At 35.7% G+C, this 20,024-nt stretch overlaps 1 protein-coding gene across 2 annotated transcripts in view; it reads right to left on the bottom strand.

Moving 5' to 3' along the window:
- The window catches only part of LOC145687838 (glycerophosphocholine cholinephosphodiesterase ENPP6-like), a 118,128-nt gene that overhangs the window by 54,821 nt on the left and 43,283 nt on the right, over nucleotides 1-20,024 (bottom strand). For both annotated transcript variants that reach the window (XM_081761293.1, XM_081761294.1), the window contains exon 2: nucleotides 12,113-12,230. In XM_081761293.1, coding sequence (XP_081617419.1) covers nucleotides 12,113-12,216 — 104 coding nt within the window. In that variant the 5' untranslated portion in view covers nucleotides 12,217-12,230. The remainder of the gene's footprint in view (nucleotides 1-12,112; nucleotides 12,231-20,024) is intronic.

Below are 20,024 nucleotides of genomic sequence, written 5' to 3' on the forward strand. Positions count from 1 at the left end.
TGGGGGCCGAAAATTGAAAAACTCGCAAATAATAGACAGATACACAGACATAGAGAATTCAGTAACTAACTTTTTAAGATCGTTGAAAATCCAACGAATTTATATTCGTTATTCATTACCTAAACGATTTTTATTATTATTATTATTATTATTATTATTATTATTATTATTATTATTATTATTATTATTATTATTATTATTATTATTATTATTATTTTAGTTTAACCCAACGAACGGGGGTACTTAATGCTAGTAATCCATATTAACAAGTGAAACTTCAAATAACTTGGAGTTTGATGCTGCTATTTTGTATTTCTAATACAGGTCAACAGTATATATATATATATATATATATACATATATATATATATATATATATATATATATATATATATATATATATATATATATATATATCCTCTTCCCTTCGCCAAGCTACGGGGCTGAATTTGATTTTAAAAGCATCGGAAGTGTCACTATTTGACTCAGCAACTCCCAAAACCATAAATTCCATTTTAATATCGATCATTTTCGATCATTTTAAAATATCTTTCCCCTCCCCCTTCCCCCACGTCAAAGTGATATGAGAGAAATCATCTCAGGTTCGATTCTCATCTATGTTGAAAATGAGATCGAGTTCGGTCGGATGGTTCATGAGTTATTAAGTTTTATTTTATATATATATATATATATATATATATATATATATATATATATATATATATATATATATATATATATATATCCCCTTCCCCTCCTCCACCCCTATGTTGCTCCGTCAAGGTGAACTGACATATAACATTCCAGGCTTGAACCTTATCTATGTTAAAAATTTGATCGAGATTACTCGTTTTGTTCAAGTTATTAAGTTTTATTTATTATTCTATAACTCCCCTTTTCCCCTCTCCTGAGTTTTAACATCAAAGTGAAATGATGGAAACACTCCCAGTTACAAACTGCATCTATGTTGAAAATTTGATCGAGATCGGTCGGGTGGTTCAAGAGATTAGGAGTCACAAAAATAGTCACCTTCAATTTTATAATATAGGTTTATTATTGTAGTATAACGTTATATCGCTGAATCCTCGATGTGTCGTATACCTAAGGAGGCTAAAAGTTATATTGATAAACAATTATTCAACGTGTAAGCATCCGCCCATGAAATCAAACTTGCGGTCACATGTACTAAGTTTTTGTCAATGTCATGAAAATGTTATTTTGATATTAATTTTATGAGCACACATTAAAAATTTCCAACGGATGCTTGAGTCTGGAAGCCAAGGCCATACCCATGTAGTCAACACCTATGGTGTACGGTATTACCGACGTTCATTACTACATTTCTCTTTAGTTTTGGAAGAAGAACACCACTAATATACTTTGAAATGAAATGAAGTATCCAGTTTAACATCTCACGATTATGCACCAAGCCTGAGGGAGACGATAATGTTGAGAAATGAATGAAATGGTGAAATGAAGAAAGTAGGAGGAAACATCAAAGTCCCGAGAAAACCCACGCACACGGTGTTTGCCCACCAAAAAGTACCCATGGCGCAAGCTAGAATCCAACCAGGGACCCGTATAACCACACGTGACTGCTCTACCACCGAGCCGGTACTTGTGCAAGACTCTTGCGCAAGAGTCTTGGTCTTGGTCTTGTAGGTATGGTCTTGTTCTTGCATGCAAGACTTGCAAAAACTGCAAGACCAAGACTCTTTCGCTCAACACTACTTTACACTGGAAAGATGGAAACAAATTCTCAAAGGAAGTCGACTAGTGGTACAGCCTATATTTAAAGCTATTCCAGCACTCACATAGTGAGTTTGATATATATATATATATATATATATATATATATATATATATATATATATATATATATATATATATATATATATATAGTTTCAATCCAGGTGTATATATATGTGTATGTGGTACTGTATTTCTCGGTAACTAATGGCCGAATGTGAACAAAATTTGTTGCACACATACAGTGTTTCTTCCAGACATGTTTTTGGGGGGCATTGCCACCCCCTAGAGCTCTGATAGTGCCCTCGGAGGAGACTAAAATAATATGTCTATAATGTAATAATAAATAGAATAGTACCGTGTGAAAATAATATGAAGTGTAATGGAAAAAAAACAAGGAATGTCCATGTGTGTGCTTTATCAGGTACTTTGTCCTATCTGTTAGTGACTTTTGGTACTATTTGACTGTATATGCCATGCATGCGTAGATGTAGAAATGTCCATGTAAAAAGGGGCGAAAGATTTAATAACCCTATTCTTTGTACGCGGTTTTCAATATTAAAACACCGTTTTCTCGAAGATGCAGTTTTGTGACATTCCTTCTTTTTTCCCCTTACCCTTCACATATGCCCCTCCGAATACTAAGTGTGCCCCCTGAAACGTTTTTTTTTTCAAAGAAACACTGCACACATAGCCCAACGTCTGACGTATAAAGCTCGCTACATTTGGTGGTAAAGCTCCGCCATGGACAGACTTGCCTCGCCGTTAGAGTCTGTTTTGCAGCTTTGCACGCTGGGAGCTTCTGAGTTTGGTTAACCTCGGCTTGCTAAACATTTTGAATTTACTCCCCAGACCCATTATATCATCGAACTCAAAAAGAACTAATTTGTGATCATCAGAGACGTATTTACGATTTTGTTTCAGAATGGCGGGGGCTTTGCTAACTTTATTCCTGGAAATGTGAAAATTCTGCAAGATATTCCGTTTACTTTAAAAAAGTAAAGAAAATATCGCGAGTGGGCTAAACCCAGACGCCTCCCTTAAATACGCCACTGGTGATCATAGTTCTCAAGGATATCCCTTTGCTCAACGTCAGAGCACTCATTTCTTATGCCAAAGGACAAAGGACCAATCTTAAGCCATACAGATTGTCAGCCAATAAAAAACCATGCTAATGCACTGAGAAGAAAAAAGGATGTGACCTACGCAAAAACGTAGGTTACATGCGTAAATCTGTAGTTTTAGGACTTAACGTACAACCCTATGTGACATCCTGCAGCAAACGTATAAATGAAGAGGTATGTTTTATACGTACTTCCGGTAGAAGTATTCCGAATAAGCATATATTCTGTACGAAAGAAAGAACTGTATACAGGTGATCAAGATCTCACATACAGTTGGACGTATATAACATATAGCTGACGTATGTAATATACGGAAGACTGTTAGATGTAATGATGTAACATCTAAGGGGGGAAATGGCAGTACATATGCAGCATATGGATAACGTATGCTCCGTACAAATTTCCGTAGTAAACATGTAGATGCCGTATATTTGCACAATATACCACTGTCCGGATAACAGATTTTTCTCAGTATGTTTTTGTTAGTTAGTTAGTTTGTTTGTTTGTTTGTTTGTTTGTTTTGTCATGCACTTTTCTCTTATTTCATCACTAATGTATTAACGTTTTATTATTATTTATATCCAACTCTCTCAATCACCTTTAGGCAAAGGGGTTAACACTTCATTTCATTGAAATTAAAGCTTGTTGTTTTCTGAGTATCTGTGGAATTTTCTGATTACAGTTTTTTACCCAAGGAAATAATTCCTGCTTCTTATATTTTCCAACCACAAAAAAGAAAGTAGAAAGAATTTTTAAAACTATAAAAAAGTATTTAATTAAGCAAGATCCCAATCCTTGAAAGGGCAGTAGTATAAAAATCTGGACTTTTATAGTTCACTTTTTCTTTTTTCTTTTTTCTTTTCTTTTTGTTTTTGTAAGTGATGGGGAAATTAAATGTTTTGAGTAACCTAGCAGCGAACCCTAAGTGAGAACCTTGAACCCATCTTCCTCTTTATATGAACACTCACGTAAAGTTTCAGTATAGTTATTGGAACCTTCAAGGTAATTGTAAATTTATATTTTATTTAAAAAATAGTTTTATGTAATTAATGAATGCATAAAAATATTACTCAAATTAAACTAGATAAGAGCTAATTTTAATTGCTAATAAAAGAACTGTATGAAAAATGTTATTCACAAACACATTAAATAGTTTCTGTAAACCACATCATTTATTTTTGGATCAAAAGATCCAATATATTTCATTCAATCAAAACGCCTTATATATGGAGAACTACATGTACTGTAATCAAACCCAAACTATCACTTAACTCACAATGATGTGCTTATTAAGTAGAAAATACGAAAGCTCGATTTAGGAGCCGTTCAAAAATTTTGTGGCCTTGTGACCCCTGATCCAGAAACTAATTCTTGGCTAAGATCGAAATCTTTTGATGCATTTTTCGATCATTCCTAATAAAATTCTTGGTCAAGATCGCAATGTTTTGATCCATTTTTTGGAACATTCCTAAAATTCTTGTCGTTTGATTAATTAATATGTTCATATTAAACTTCACCTATTCCATCAAGTTTTTCTAGCTTTTCTTCAAGAGGAGCATGCTACTGTAATTGAGTCTAATCTCCAACTTTTCTTTTGCATAATAAATTGGATGTGTATATACCGTAAAATGCTATCAATTGTTCATATTGTTGTGTAAGTATTTTTTGTTTTCCACATATACTTCACATAGATATCTTGCTAGTACTACTCCCTACTTGTTACTTGAGGAGGGAAGTCATACAAAAGTGTGAAAACAAATTTCTTCTGATATACGAAGAATGATTTATCTTCTGGTTATCTTTCACAGCAAAGTAGTAAACAAGGAACGTGTCAAGGGGGCGCGGTGGCTCAGTGCTAGAGCGTTCACCTCCGGTGCTTGGGGTCCCTGGTTCGATCCCAGCTCGCGCCATGTGGATTTTGTGGTGGACAAACACCGTATACGTGGGTTTCCTCGGGGTTCTCCCGTTTCCTCCCACTTTTTCATTCCACCATTTCACTCATTTCTTATAATCACCGTCTCTTTTAGCCTAACCGGCATAACGTGGGATGTAAAACTCAAAGGAACGTTTCTGCAGTCTTTGTGTTTGTTTGTTACACATATGAACTCTTGAAATTATGATAATAATTGTGGCCAAGCGGTTAGTGTACGCGTCTTTGGCGTGGGAGACTCGGGTTCGATTCCCGGCGGGAGCTCATGTGGTTTGGATTTCACGTTAATCAGTAGGTCCCGTCTCATATAGCCACGCTGCTGAAAGGGACGTTAAACTCAAAATAAACTCAACTCTTGAAATTATAACTCTACCATTGTAGTGCCAAAAGTTTGAGACTTTCCTGACTTCTAAAGTTAAATTATGTCTGGTCAGCACGCCAACTTCCATCGTCGTCATTTCTTGCTTTCTGCATTAAAGTTCATTCAACGAACCTTCTGATCTTGATGTAAACATTGTAGAATGGTATTACTCCGCCAGTCATCGGATGATTGGCTATCGGTCACCGCTTCTTTCGAGAAGCACGTGCTTGTACCCTGTCGGCGTGTTGCATATTTCCCGCACGCAACCATATTGTAAACTGTGATTCGCGCATAAGGTGGGCCAAACCCAGTTTCTACGCATGCGTATTCTCTTTTATTGCATTAATTCAATTTAGTTCTTAGATAGAGTGCTGTTTCTGTTATTTCACTGTAAGTAAATTGTATTTCTGGTAATGAGCCTTATAAGCAACAAAAACCTTGAAAAACAGCTTACTTGACAATGGACTATTTTCTTCTGCCGCATGGATGCGACAAGGCTCTTTAACCAATAAAATGAAACAATCACCACGTGTATTTGTTTACATGAGGTACTGAACGTTCTTTGAATGAACTATAGTTCTTACTACCTCTTGATTGAATAGCTTCCGATTTCCTCACAATGTTAGGCCTAGCTTCATACTCTTTGCTTTCTCAAAGTATTTAACTGAACACTGTGCGAACCATAGGAAGGCACCCATTCAATTCACCTACACTGAAGGACTTATTAAACGGGAGACACGGTGACTTAGAGATGCCCTACCGGCTGGTCTAGTGGGTAGCGCGTACGCTTTTGGTGCACGTAGTCCCGGGTTCGATTTTCGGCAGAAAGCCTTTGGAATTTCAACTGTCCTCGATGTTTGTGTCCCTGTCCTTATAGGTTAGGGGAAGAACAAGTAAAAATGAAGTAAAACAGTGATAATTAGGAATTAAGTTAGTGAGGAACGTTCAGTAAATCACTTTAAAAAAGTGATAGAGCGTTTACCTATGCTGCGTACGGTCCTTGGATTGTAGCTCGGCCAAGTAAATTTGTGAAAGACAACATTGTTCTCGTAGGTTTTCTCGGGGTACTCCCGTTTCCTCCCACATTCTCATTCCGCCAATTTTTCCATCATTGTTCACTTACTTTAATCACCGTCTCCCTTAGCGTCAAGGTATAAATGTAGGATGTTAAACTCAGAGATTACATTTCATTTTGCACTCAGTTAACAAATACTACTAAAATTTGAAGCATCAAGCACTTCATATGATGCATTTTTCATACCTTTCATTATAATGAGTGATCTGAATGAAATAAAACAAAATCGTATTATTTATGCTGAATGAAATAAGTTAATATTACATGTACTAAGAATTAAACTCTAGTACAAACAAAACAGAGTCACGCGAAATGAATATGTGTTAACGAATAGGCTTGCGTTTATAATAAGGATTGACAATAGCTAAATATTTGGCCTAGCTATTTATGCAACCCGTAACTCTTAAATGGTTTGAGGTTTGCATATTAGCGTTATACGACACATGGGGGGTACTCACCGTCACCCTTGAAATTGTTACGGATTAACTCCATTAACGAACTCGGCTGAGATGCAATAAGCCACTTATCATTGTAGTATAGGCAACCATGATTTCTTTGCTACTGTGCGGGTTGCATAGAATCTAGGAAGTGTTTTGATTTTAAACGGGATAAAGATATTCACCGTTATCCGTGAAGGTAATAACGGATAACGGTAAACTTAATTAACGAACTAGGCCAAGATACTCACTCTAGCTTTCTATTGCGTTAACACAATTCAAAAATTCTCTTTCGATCAAGAGTTATCGTGGGAAGTAACTTACGCACTAATATTACAATCTCATGAGGCTCACTAGTGTGATCCTAATACAAAAGCATGTTTGATTCAGTATCAAATTCACATATTCAACCACATGTTTCATGTCATAGATTTCAATATTGGACTTACACGAAATAATGTGGCAACAAAGTCTAAAATGAAAGTTAGCGGCCACTGCTAGCAATTTTCACGCTCTAATTTGTTAAATTCAATTATATCGTACTAAAATTCTTAGAGAAACATTCATTTACGAAATATGAACAAAACTATAATAAATCATTTTTACAAACTCTTAAAAATTATATTTAACCGAAGAAAACTCACACCAAGAGCAAACTACGCTTTGAGACTTTTTTAAATTAAAAATTATTCATACCATATTATAGGTAGAGTTAGTTTTTCCTGGAATATATGAATAACTAGCAAACGCGCACGTCCTGCGCAAGCGCAGGAAACTATTGTTATCTGAATGATTGAATATGATACAAAATTAAAAATATTAATGGCTAGCATTGTAGTTTTAATAACACGTTAATAATATCTTTAGTTAAGAATTTCTCGATTATTACTCGAATTTAAGACGTCCTCGAATCTAAGACGCACCACGATTTCGCTGGGTTAAATTAAGGAAAAACAGTAATATGTTCCGTTTTTACTATTACTAAAGCGCTCTTTGATATTCGCCATTTTCGGTGATATTTATATATCCCTCTCCCCTCCCTATGTTGCGGGGCAACGCATGATAAAAATTATCCGAGGCCCGAATGTCATGTATGTTGAAAATTTGATCGAGATCGTTTGGGTGGTTCAAGAGTTAAGTTATATTTAATTTTATATATTAATCTCTCCTCCCCACCCCTATGTTCTACCGTCTATATATATAAAACTTTCCAGGCTCGAACGCCATCTATGTTGAATTTGATTAAGATCGGTTCGGTGGTTTAAGCATGATAAAGTCACAAAGACAGTCACTTCTATTTTAATTTTTTTTCTACATATATGTCCCCCTTCCCCTCCCCTACATTATGCCGTCAAAGTAAAATGATGAAAACATCCCAGGTTCGAACCTTGTGTGTGTTGAAAGTTTGATCGAAATCGGTGGGTGCTTCAAGACTTATTAAGTTTTATTCATTTCCATATACTTCCCTCCTCCCCTCCCCCTCCCCTAAATTCCACCATCAACATGAAATTATAGAGAAAATTCCCAGGCTTGAACTTCATTTATGTTGAAAATTTGATTGAGATCAATCGGGTGGTTCAAGAGTTATTAACTCATGAACATGGTCACTTTTATTTTTATATTAATTGATTTTTATATGTCTACCCCTCCTCCCCATCCCCTACGTTATTCCGTCAAAGTGAAATGGTAAAATCCATGCCAGGCACAAACGTCATCTATATTGAAAATTTGATCGAGATTGGTCGTTTAATTCAAGAGTTATTAAGTTTCATTTATTTTTCTATAATTCCCCCTCCTCCTCCTTCCCTAAGTTCTACTGTCAAAGTGAATAGCTAAAAACACTCCCAGGCCAGAACTACATCTACATCAAAAATTTGATCGAGATCGGTTGAGTGGTTCAAGAGATTAAGAGTCACAAACATAGTCGCTTTCAATTTGGATCTGAATTTTTTTGTTCACAGACATCGCTATTGATATATAGATGACACTTATCTAATATCTAATCTAATCTAATACAGTGAAACCTCCCTAAAGCGGACAGCCGTGGGGAATCAAAAATTGTCCGCTATAGAGAGGTGTCCGCCTTCAAGAGGTTTCAGTATTTTTTATGTAAATTAGTGAGCAAGATAATATACAATTAGAAAAAAAAAATTTTGCATGAATCACGTATTTACGAATATCACATGCATTATCCCCTGTCATCCAATACTCTATGTTCGAGGCACAACATGCAAATAGCATGTTATAGTTCTGTGCACTTTATACTTATCAGTACTTCCTTCGTTTTCAGTATGGCGCTTTAATTTGTGGGGTAATTGCAGTCCTGAAGTGTCCTTTTTGAGACAATATACATACCTGAGTGCAAAAATTACTAAACTTGTCTTCTGGTTGGTTAGAGACTCCAACGGGACAGTAGCATAACGTGTCATCCCTAACGGCGGGCAACTGTCAATCACTTTTATGTCTAAAACAGCTTGGGTGAGAGTGGGATGCAAGCAAAGACATAAGAATGTTGTTAAACAGAGACGATTCGTCTGGGTTGCTGAACAGACAGTTGAGGGGGCAAAATGTTGTCACAGTGCTTCCTTGGTGACACATGTATGAATTTCTAAAAATGTATTTTTACAATACTTTTCGACTTATTTCTAGAGAAAGTGTCCGTAATACGGAGGTAAATAATACATATAAAAGACAGAAAAGACTGTTAGTGTCCGTACTAGAGAGTGTCCGCTTTAGAGAGGTTTGCCAATATGTTTTTTTCCTATTCCAACGTTTGAGGATTACAAAACATGTCCGTTAAGGGAGGTGTCCGCTTTATAGAGGTGTCCGTTAGTAGAGGTTTCACTGTATAAATAAATAAAGAGTTTGTTTGTGTGTTTGTCTGTCTGTTTGTATGCGGCCTGGGGAAAAGACGAGTGAACCGAGAGATACCAAATTTTGGTCACGGGTACCTTGGTCTCGCTAACGCTCTCGCCTTCGGTGCGAGCGGTCCCGGGTTCGATTCCCGGTGGGGTCACTCGGTCGAAAAAGTGTAACAGCTTTCTCAGGCCAGCCACCCTGAATGAGGTTTTCCTGGGTTTTCCTCATTCACACCAGGAAAATGCCGGGGTGGTACCTAACTTATAGGTCCCAGGCCGCTTCCTTCCTTTCCCAATCCTTTCTTCCTTCCTTTTCCCCGGATTGTGTGCTCGCCGAGGGACGTCATCCCTCAAATCGTGAAGGGCTAAATGGCCTTAGATGCCGACAACCCACAAAGCTAAATCCTAAATCCTAAAATCCTACGGGTACCTTGGTCCAGGCCCCAGAACAAGAGTAAGCGTTTTTTAAAAATTAGAACCAGGGGGTCTCAGGGGGGCGTTTACTGGGACATGTAAAAGTAGTAGAAAATGACCGATATTAGTGTAAAATCCATAGTTTTTGCGGTCGCTGAGAGGAATGGTGATACTCCCACAGGTGTTGACTTCGAAATACAGCCCCCATGCAAAGAATGGACATTTTCAGCTAGTTCGAAAATAAAATCTCAGTCAGAATTTCGTATTATCTTTTTGCTTTGAGTGATTGACTTTGTTTTTTGTTCTATATATATATATATATATATATATTACTGTTTAAGAAACTTAAATTTCAGCAAACTGATAAGAAGTTTATTAACAGTAGTAGTAATTTATGGACATAAATAAATAAAATTAACATTATATATATATATATATATATATATATATATATATATATATATATATATATATATATATATATATATATATATATATATATATATATATATATAGCCTATACCTAGATATAGTGAATTCCTGTGAGTTTATGCAAAACCCTAAAATTTGAAAATGATCACATTTTGGATCATCTGTCAGTATGCCTCGTTGAAGAAAATTTCAAAATCTCTCACTAATTATAATTTACATTTGTATATTACTATCATGGTTACTATTGCTACATATAATGAATTTCTTGATCCCCCTTCAGTCCAATATAGATTAAATCTGAGGTGGAACTTATTTTAGAATTAAGATGTCTCAAGTTGTTATTTTCCTAATGGATTAGTCAACAACTTAACTACAGTCCCGCTCAAACCTCCTGGCGTTTAAGCCGTGACCTCCTTTTCACAATATCCAATGTTAGTTTGGCGACCTTGTCTAATAGCTTTGTTCCTGGATTAGGAGAAAGCAATTTCAAAGGTACGTCCTTATGATAAATATCACTATAGTGTTAATAAACTTCTAAGAACGAATTAGTTTTTCAATATCCTAATTTCTCGTGTTAATGTTTCACGTTATGTCTGTTCACGAAAGGAAGAGAAATTTGACAATGTTGCACGTGCACACCATTGGCTTTCGACAGACGTCAAGAGGTTTGAGCCGGACTTTAGTCAACAAATGTTTACAGTTTAGTGTCTGTTACTTCCACACCAGACTTTATTTCATAAACAGTGGTAAGCCCAGGTTTTGCGTAATTTTCTCACCACATGTTTTTTTTTTTTTTTTTTTTTAACTATACAGGGGATGACAGAAACACATAATATCAATATCTTTCTACTATTAATTTTATAATAAATGTAATATACTAAATATAGGTAAAGCTAATGCCAGTGGCGGATCTAGCCTGGGGCCGGGGGCTAGGGCCTCCAGGTTTTTGAGTGACAAAAATAATTGAAGCTATTATTTATACATTTTTGAACGTTTATAGTAAGCATTGCCTTTTATTGTTTATTGGATACTTCTAGAATAACATTATTACTGATGAGTTGTTTATTTATATTCAACACTTATTTTCTCCGACAATTTGTAACTTGAATGTTATTACAATGTTTTGCCAGATAAAGCGCAATGTCTTGTGACTTTCTGTTTAGCTACCGCACCTGTAAATATCTACAACTTATTAATTGCTAATTCATACTTCATGTCTAACTGTAACCGGTGAAAGGATTCACGTTTTATTCCAAGTTACTGTTAACGAAGTGCGTAAACTAAAATCATTTGCGTAAACTCATGACATACCTATCATGGTCTGGTTCTGGCTGCCCCAATTTTTACCTTCTAGATCCGCCACTGGCTAATACACTCCTACAACTTATTCTCCTTGGTCCTTAATGCAGTTACACGGTGGGTTAATTGTGCTATCCATAGCTTTTCGATAAATATAGCACCAAGAACCTCTGATTATTGTTCTTGAAAGTATTTGTTTTGTGGCATACGTACGTTACTTAAACATTCTCCTTAACCAGAAACTAAAGACCCGGGTGATCTTATACAAGTCAGAGGCAATACTTATGAAATCTAAATCCTACGAAACATGTCCAATGATTTTCAAACAAGAAGATGGTAGTATACAAGTGTACCAAGTTAAATGTAAGTCTTCACCAAAATAAGCAAAAAAAAATCTTATTGTTTGAAAGTAATAATAAAATTTTACACTCACCCGTCTAACATGATCACAATTAATTTATGTCTGTCTTCAAAAAATGGTAATCCAACGGATACCGACAGAAAGCAACACACAATCCAGTTAATGGACAATTTCATTGTGAGATTTCTTTCTGAAAGAGAACAAAAAACAACGTATTACAGAAAGAAGTAGGCTTAATTTACCAAACAATAGTTTTCTTTGCACAGTATGTTACAATTCACTGTAAGCTATTCAAAAATCCTTCAGCTTAATGTCGTACCATTATGCCCATTAGGCTAAGAAAGACATTGATTGAGGCAAGTGAATGATGATGATGATGGAAGAATTCATGGAATGAAAACGTGAGAGGAAACGGTAGTACTCCTATAAAACCCATGGACATAATGTTGTCCCCCACAAACTTAGTTAGCTGGAAATCAAACCAGGGACCCCCGCACCAGAGGTAGGCACTCTACCACTAAGCCATTGTGCCCCCTAGAAGTAATTCGAAACAATAACAGAAATATTAATATGAGTGAGACTGAAGGAGGACTCATATACTTTTGAAAGAAGAATGCCTTCATATTGAGGACAAAAACGGCAATAGTTAATACAATTTTTTATCAGAAGTATTTTCAGGAGCGATGAATAATATATAGCCTGTACAAGGATAGAAGGTAATAATTGAAGTAGAAACAGCAGTTCAGAAAAGGGTTAGACAAGCATGCCCATTGTCATTAAAACGGCATGACAAACATCTTGGCATTTGAAGGCGGCGCTCCAAGTTCCCTTTAAATGCTGCTAGCAAATGACAGGACTGCGGTATTGCGACGTTCATTTTGTATACACTCACCCCCTGTCACCTGATCGCGCTGTAGTTCGTCTACTTAGCCATAGCCACACCCCTTTCTCACTCGGCAACGTCGTTTCAGAGCTTGCGTTTTATTCGTTTAGCTGAAATGCCAAGATGTTTGTCACAGGCTTTAATTGTGTTTAATCTCTACATTGAAGAAACAATAAATCACAGACACTAACAGCTTAGAAATAACACACACGATTACATTTGCGGACGATATTGTAATGTTGGCAGACAGTGTGAAAAAATCAGACAAGTTTAAACGATATGCAACAGATACCACTAGTTAACAAATTTAAACTTTTTGTTTGTTACATGAGAAAAATCACCTGATATTAAAGGAACTTTTTGCGCTGAATTCGAATATGCACTCGGTTTCTCTCCATCACGTACAGTTTTCCCGTAACAGAGGGATTTTCTGGAAATTCCCTCAAAAATTTCCCTTTTTCAGATATTTTATTCCCCTAGCTCCTGTCCCCTTACATATAGTAACATAGAAATTATACCTAGGTATACCTTGATTTATATTTAATAAACCCTAAAAGTTTCGTAAAAATCGCTTTGTTCTTTCTAGAGAAATAAATATATTTGTATGTATACTGTGTGCACTGTTTATTGCACCTGATAGTAATGCTTTCAGATCTCCTGAGTTGGGGTAAAAACGATTTGCTTTATTACTACAAACACAGACATAAAAATGAATATTTACAATAGTCAACAACACACTTGTATTGCTCTCTGTAAATACTTCCAACGTATATTTTTTTAAACGTACAGTATATGTATATCTTAATACATATATATACAATTCTCCAAGTTTTTTCGTTTTGTTCATGAAATGGTTATCAATATTTGTTATCAAATGTAACAGAATGCAAAAGAAAGAAAGAATGGAATACCGACTCATTGTTGACAACAATGAACTAATGCAGTCTGAATTTTCCACTACGGTATCGTTTCCCCCCTCCCCCCGCGCATTTCTTTCTTTCTTGTGTTCTTGACACCTGGTGAGGGAGTTTTGTACATTTTTATATTGATGTGTGGTTTAACACTACTTCACTTTCAAAGTTGTCTTTGCTGCTAAGAGTGCTTTCATATTTGATCTTAACGGCATTATACCCAACTAAGACCAGAAGTTTAGTTTGTGATCAGTACAATGGCGTCAAGAGGACGGCGTTCGTGTGTTAACTCACCAAATAGTTTTTGTTATGTGTGTGGCCAGTTTGTAGTTAAAGGACAGTGTAGATCCATTACGCCATCGGTGAAACTAGCATATTATATATATTTCGGATGTCGTGTGGGAGATCAGGACAAAACTTGGGCACCCAACATAATTTGTGCGTCGTGCTACGTCACTTTACTTGCATGGGCCAAAGGGAAACGGAGGTTCATGAAATTTGCTGTACCAATGGTGTGGAGAGAACCCACCAACCATCTGGATGATTGTTATTTTTGTCTCACAGTAGTTAAGGGACATTCTAAAAAAAGCAAATACACAATAAGTTATCCCAACGTTAAATCCGCAATTAGACCTATTCCGCACGGGGATGAACTTCCACTTCCCGAGCCCCCTACCAACTGGGAAGAGATATGGCCAAAAGACTCTGATGATGATCATGACCTTGATGAACCATCGACATCAACATGTACATCCAAGGATCCAACGTTCATCCCTGACTGTGTTCGCGAGCCACATTTCATCCGGCAATGTGAACTTAATGACCTAGTCCGTGATTTGCACCTGACAAAACAAGAGGCGGAACTTCTGGGATCAAGGCTCCAGCAGTGGAACTTATTGGATGCAAAAACGAACATATCAGTGTACAGGAAAAGGCATGTTCAATTTTCAAGCTATTTCTCAATGCAAGATAATGTGTGCGTATGTACGGATATAAATGGGTTGATGGCGGAGCTAGGAATTCCTTACGTTCCAGAAGAATGGAGGTTATTTATCGACGCGTCAAAGGTCAGCCTTAAAGCTGTCCTTTTACATAATGGAAATAAAAAACCTTCTATACCACTTGCACACTCAGTGAAGATTAAGGAATCCTATGACACCATGTCAACTTTGCTAAATCTTATAAATTACAAGGACCATTGTTGGCAAATATGTTGTGATCTCAAAGTAGTTGGTATTTTATTAGGACTGCAGTGCGGTTACACCAAGTACCAATGTTTTTTATGTTTATGGGATAGCCGAGCTGATGACAAACATTATGAAGTGAAGGAATGGGAACCTAGAGTGAATTACGTACCTGGAGAATGCAACGTCAAATACGCTCCTTTGGTAGATCCTAATAAGATATTACTACCACCACTTCATATCAAGTTAGGACTTATGAAAAACTTTGTCAAAGCCATGGACACATCTGGTGAAGGTTTCAAGTATTTGCGAGATAAGTTCCCTAACCTGAGTGATGCTAAGATTTCAGCGGGAGTGTTTATTGGTCCCCAAATTAGGAAATTAATGCTTGATGATAGCTTTGACAGCAAGTTAAACAGTGCTGAGCTAGCTGCCTGGACAGCATTTAAGTGTGTTGTGCGCAACTTTCTGGGCAATAACAAAGCTGAGAGTTACACAGAAATCGTACAGGACATGATACAGAAATACAACGAGTTGGGTTGTAGGATGTCTTTAAAAATCCACTTTTTGCACTCCCACCTCAGCTTCTTTCCTGCTAACCTAGGTGCTCTCAGCGACGAACAGGGGGAAAGATTCCACCAAGATATAATGGCAATGGAGAAAAGGTACCAGGGACGATGGGATCCTTCAATGATGGGGGACTATTGTTGGGGTCTTGTTAGAGAATGCAACATTTCTTACAAAAGAAGGAAGTAGTGTACGTTTTTGTAACCCAATGGAAGTTTCATATATTGTGATAGTTTTGATTGTCTTTTCACGACCTTTTGGTACATTTGTATTATTGTTTATTGTAAATTGTCACACTTGTAAATTATATTGTATTATATTTTTTATATGTGTTTGTGGTAATAAAGCAAAACGTTTTACCTCAACTTAAGAGATCTGAAAGCATTACTATAAGGTGCAATAAACAGTACACACAGTATACATACAAACATATTTATTTCTCTAGAAAGAATAAAGCGATTATTACGAAACTTGGAGGGTTTGTTAAATATGAATCAAAGTATACTTAGGTATAATTTCTATGTTAGTATATGCAAGGGGACAAGATCTTGGGGTGTAAAATAAACGAAAAGGGAAATTTTTGAGGGATTTTCCCGAAAATCCCTCTGTTACGGGAAAACCGTACGTGATGGAGAAAAACCGAGTGCATATTCGAATTCAGCGCAAAAAGTTCCTTTAAGAACAGGTATTTCCTTTTATGTAACAAAACCTTTGTTAACTAGTGTACTTAGCAGCTAATTCAACATGAAGATTAACAAGAGAAAAAGAAAATTTATGACATGCCACTAGAAAATAAGTAACAGGAAAAATGAAGATTAAAATAGGAAATCATGTGGAGGAATAAGTGCAGGAATTCTATTAGGCCTACTTCGGTAGCAAAGTAACGAACAATGATAGGTACCGTACAAACAAGATGTAAGATCCAGAAGAGCTCAGACAAGGAAGAAGTTTGGAGAAAAGCAGAAGCTTCTAGCCAAAATCGCCATAGAACTCAAGACAAGAATTTTAGGAATGACATAAAAAGGAATCAAAAGATTGCGATCTTGGCCAATAATTACTATTTGGATTAGGGGCCACAAAATTTTTGAACGGCCCCTAAATCGAGTATTCGTTTTGTTTTTTTTTTTTTTTTTTTTCGGAATAAGCACATCATCCTGAGTTGAGTGATAGTTTGCATTTGGCTACACTATATGTAGTTCTCCAGATATAAGGCCTACAAGAACATTTTTGATTGAATGAAATATATTGGATTTCTTGTATCAGGAACCACAAAACTTTTGAACGGCTCCTAAATCAACTTTTCGTACCTTTTTACGGAATAAGCACATCATACTGAGTTAAATGATATTTCGACTTTGGCTATACTGTGTAGTTCTCCAGTTACAAAGCGCAGAAGAAAATATTTGATTGTATGAAACGTATCGGATTTTTTGGATCAGGGGCCACGAAATTTTTGAACGGCCCCTAAATCGAGTTTTCGTATTTTTTACAGAATAAACACATCATACTCAGTTAAGTGGTAGTTTTGGTTTGGCTACGCTATATGTAGCTCTCCAGATATAAGAGCTACAAGAAAATTTTTCCCTTAAAGATATTGGATCTCTTAATCCAAAAAGCAAGAAATATATTGTAGAAATGTAAAACTGACTAGAAGGTTTCCCTATTGAAAAAATAATTCTACATTCATTTTTTGAACAAATTGTTACTGTCAGCACACACTGTATTCATATCATAGCTAATCAACCACCTGTTTCATAATTTACTTTCCTATGTAGGAACAAACCATGGTTCGACCAGGAATGTACTAAACAAGCAGAGAAAAGAAAACAGGCAAAATTACGTTGGCTACGAAATCCGAACGAAATAACTACACGAAATTTCGTAGACATGTGACGGAAAACTTCCAAAACTTTTAGAACAAAGAAACGCGATTTTTCAAAACTAAAATTAATGAACTTATAGATAATAGTAAAAACAAACACATTCGGGACATATATATATACACATTTGACATCAACGAATTTAAGAAAGGCTATCCGCCTCGCTGTTATATATTAAAGAAAGCCGATGGAACAATTCTCACTGATACAGGTAGCATTTTAAATAAATGGAAAGATTTCTTTGACGATGAGCTTAAGAGGCCTAATCACTACGAAATTAAAATACCGCTAATTTTACAGTAATTATGTGATATCTTAAAGTAGATAAAAGATAATCGAAATGTGGAAAGAATTATAACCTAAATCAGTGGTGCCTACCCCCACTTATGTCCATGACGCACCCCCCCCCAATTGTCTACCCGTAGGTGTTCTTCCATGAAAAAATCTTCTTTTCGATTAATGTTTACACTCCCTCAAACATATTTATACAGATTTTTACCCCCCCCAAATATTTCAATGACGCACTTTGCGTCATAGCCCCCCCCTTGTAGGCACCCCTGCCTAAATGTGGAACAAGAGCGCGCTAGACAATATTATTTTGCATGAGGTACTTATCACGAGTTACCTAGCAGCTTTCCGTTTTCAGCCATTTAAAAACGCGAAAATAAATGCCGATTTTCTAAATGGCTGGAAATCGAAAGCAGATAAGTGAGTAATGATAACGGTACCTCATGTAAAATAATATTGTCTAGGGCGATCTTGTTCCACATTTAGATTATCTTTTATCTATTTGAAGATATCACATAATTACTGTAAAATTAGCAGTATTTTAATTTCACTGTGATGGGTCCTGTCAAAAACTAATGCTTGTGGAGAAAGGGAAATGTACACCGCAGAAATGTATATTCCAGACCTAACCGAATAGAAGTAGAAATCGCTATAGAGAAATTAGAATATGAAGGTCTAAGTAAGTCAAATTTGGTCAAGATTAGATAAATTTCATAGATTACGTACGATGTAGGCTTCAATACTACATTTTTTTTAAAAACAAAAATGAAATGAAATATGTCAAAATTCAGATTTGTAAAAAAAAAAAAAAAAAAAAAAAAAAAAAAAAAAAGTTCTCTCATTGTTTCATCTGATGAGAAATAAGATATTTGTTTATAGTAAAGTGTAGGGTCTTATTTATTACAAATCTCTGTTGTGCATTGTACTTGTCAACTTTTTAATTCTCGGATATTTCGGTGTCTGGTATATGAGCAAAATGTTACCTGAAGTAGCAGTCCTTTTCCTCAACAGTTGACAATGGTAAATGTAAGGGGAAAATCTTTGACAGGAAACGAGCTAGTCAGGTGCAACAAAATGGAAGAAAATCAACAAAATGGAAGACATTTTCAAAGAAAGCGGAAGAATGAAAAAAGGGCAGTTGGATAATGAAGAAAATACGAAGAAAGCGATTCACTAAGGACAAAAAATTGATTTTGTAGCCCATGCAATGCACTGTTTCGTCTATTAGGGAACAGTTCTCTTTACTTCTTTCTTGTCAGATTCTAGATAATATCTAAGTCAAAAAGATCTGAATTATGTTCAGACATGTTAGAAAATATTTTCCATAAAGAACGTTGCTTTTAGACTGTGCAATAGAAAAAAAATGTTTGCTCGCACTTGAAGTAAAAATATAACTAATTGGTTGTTATTTTTAAAGAAATGAAACACGAATCCACCACGTAAATATGACATACGCTCCTTATGACGTAAGCGCTCACAAGTTGCGTGACTCCTGCGAATAATTCACACCAGTTATTATTCTTTTTTGTGGGAACTTGTAATTTCATGAGAGACCAAACTAAAAATAATGGATTTCTCTTTCTATATAGTAAATACACTAAAAAAAATCATTACAAATGTTCATATTGTAAAAAGAAAATATAATAAAGTATGATTAAGGTAATTTTAGAAATGTGTTGTCTAGATGATACAGCGTTTTGATAGCGGTGCTTAAATATGTATTTAAGTAATTCACTTACATTTAAAAAAAAAAAAAAAACTTGGAAATTATACTATGGAAAAGTATTGCAGTCTTATAGAACAGGCATCAGATCAAAAGCAGAAAGAGATATCAAGATGCGGTTTTTTGCAATCGATTTAGCGTCTCAACGATGAGATAGGTTACAACCTCTTTGCAAACTTTCTATGCAAACCGGAAATGGTTCAAATTAACAATTTCCGGTTTCAACCTTTATCACCATAGAACAGAAACGGCAATAGATAACGACAAACGCTTTTCTTCAACTGATAAAGTATCTCAGATATACATATCATGGCAACCCGCAACACTCTACGATAACTTATGTGGTTGAAATTTACTAGTACTTCCGGTTTCAAATCTGATTTCCATAGAGTAAAAACAGTAAATAATATTTATCTAGAAGCAGTTTTTTGCAATCTATTCACCGTCCTAAGAATAGGTTCTATCTCCTCCCTTAGCCCTCTATTAAAACAGGAAGTGGTTCAAATTAGAGAGGAAAAAAGAGAGATGAAAAATATTACTCGTGTTAG

This window comes from Thermobia domestica, chromosome 6 (genome assembly GCF_964235325.1).
Source record: "Thermobia domestica chromosome 6, izTheDome1.hap1.1, whole genome shotgun sequence".
Taxonomy (NCBI): domain Eukaryota; kingdom Metazoa; phylum Arthropoda; class Insecta; order Zygentoma; family Lepismatidae; genus Thermobia; species Thermobia domestica.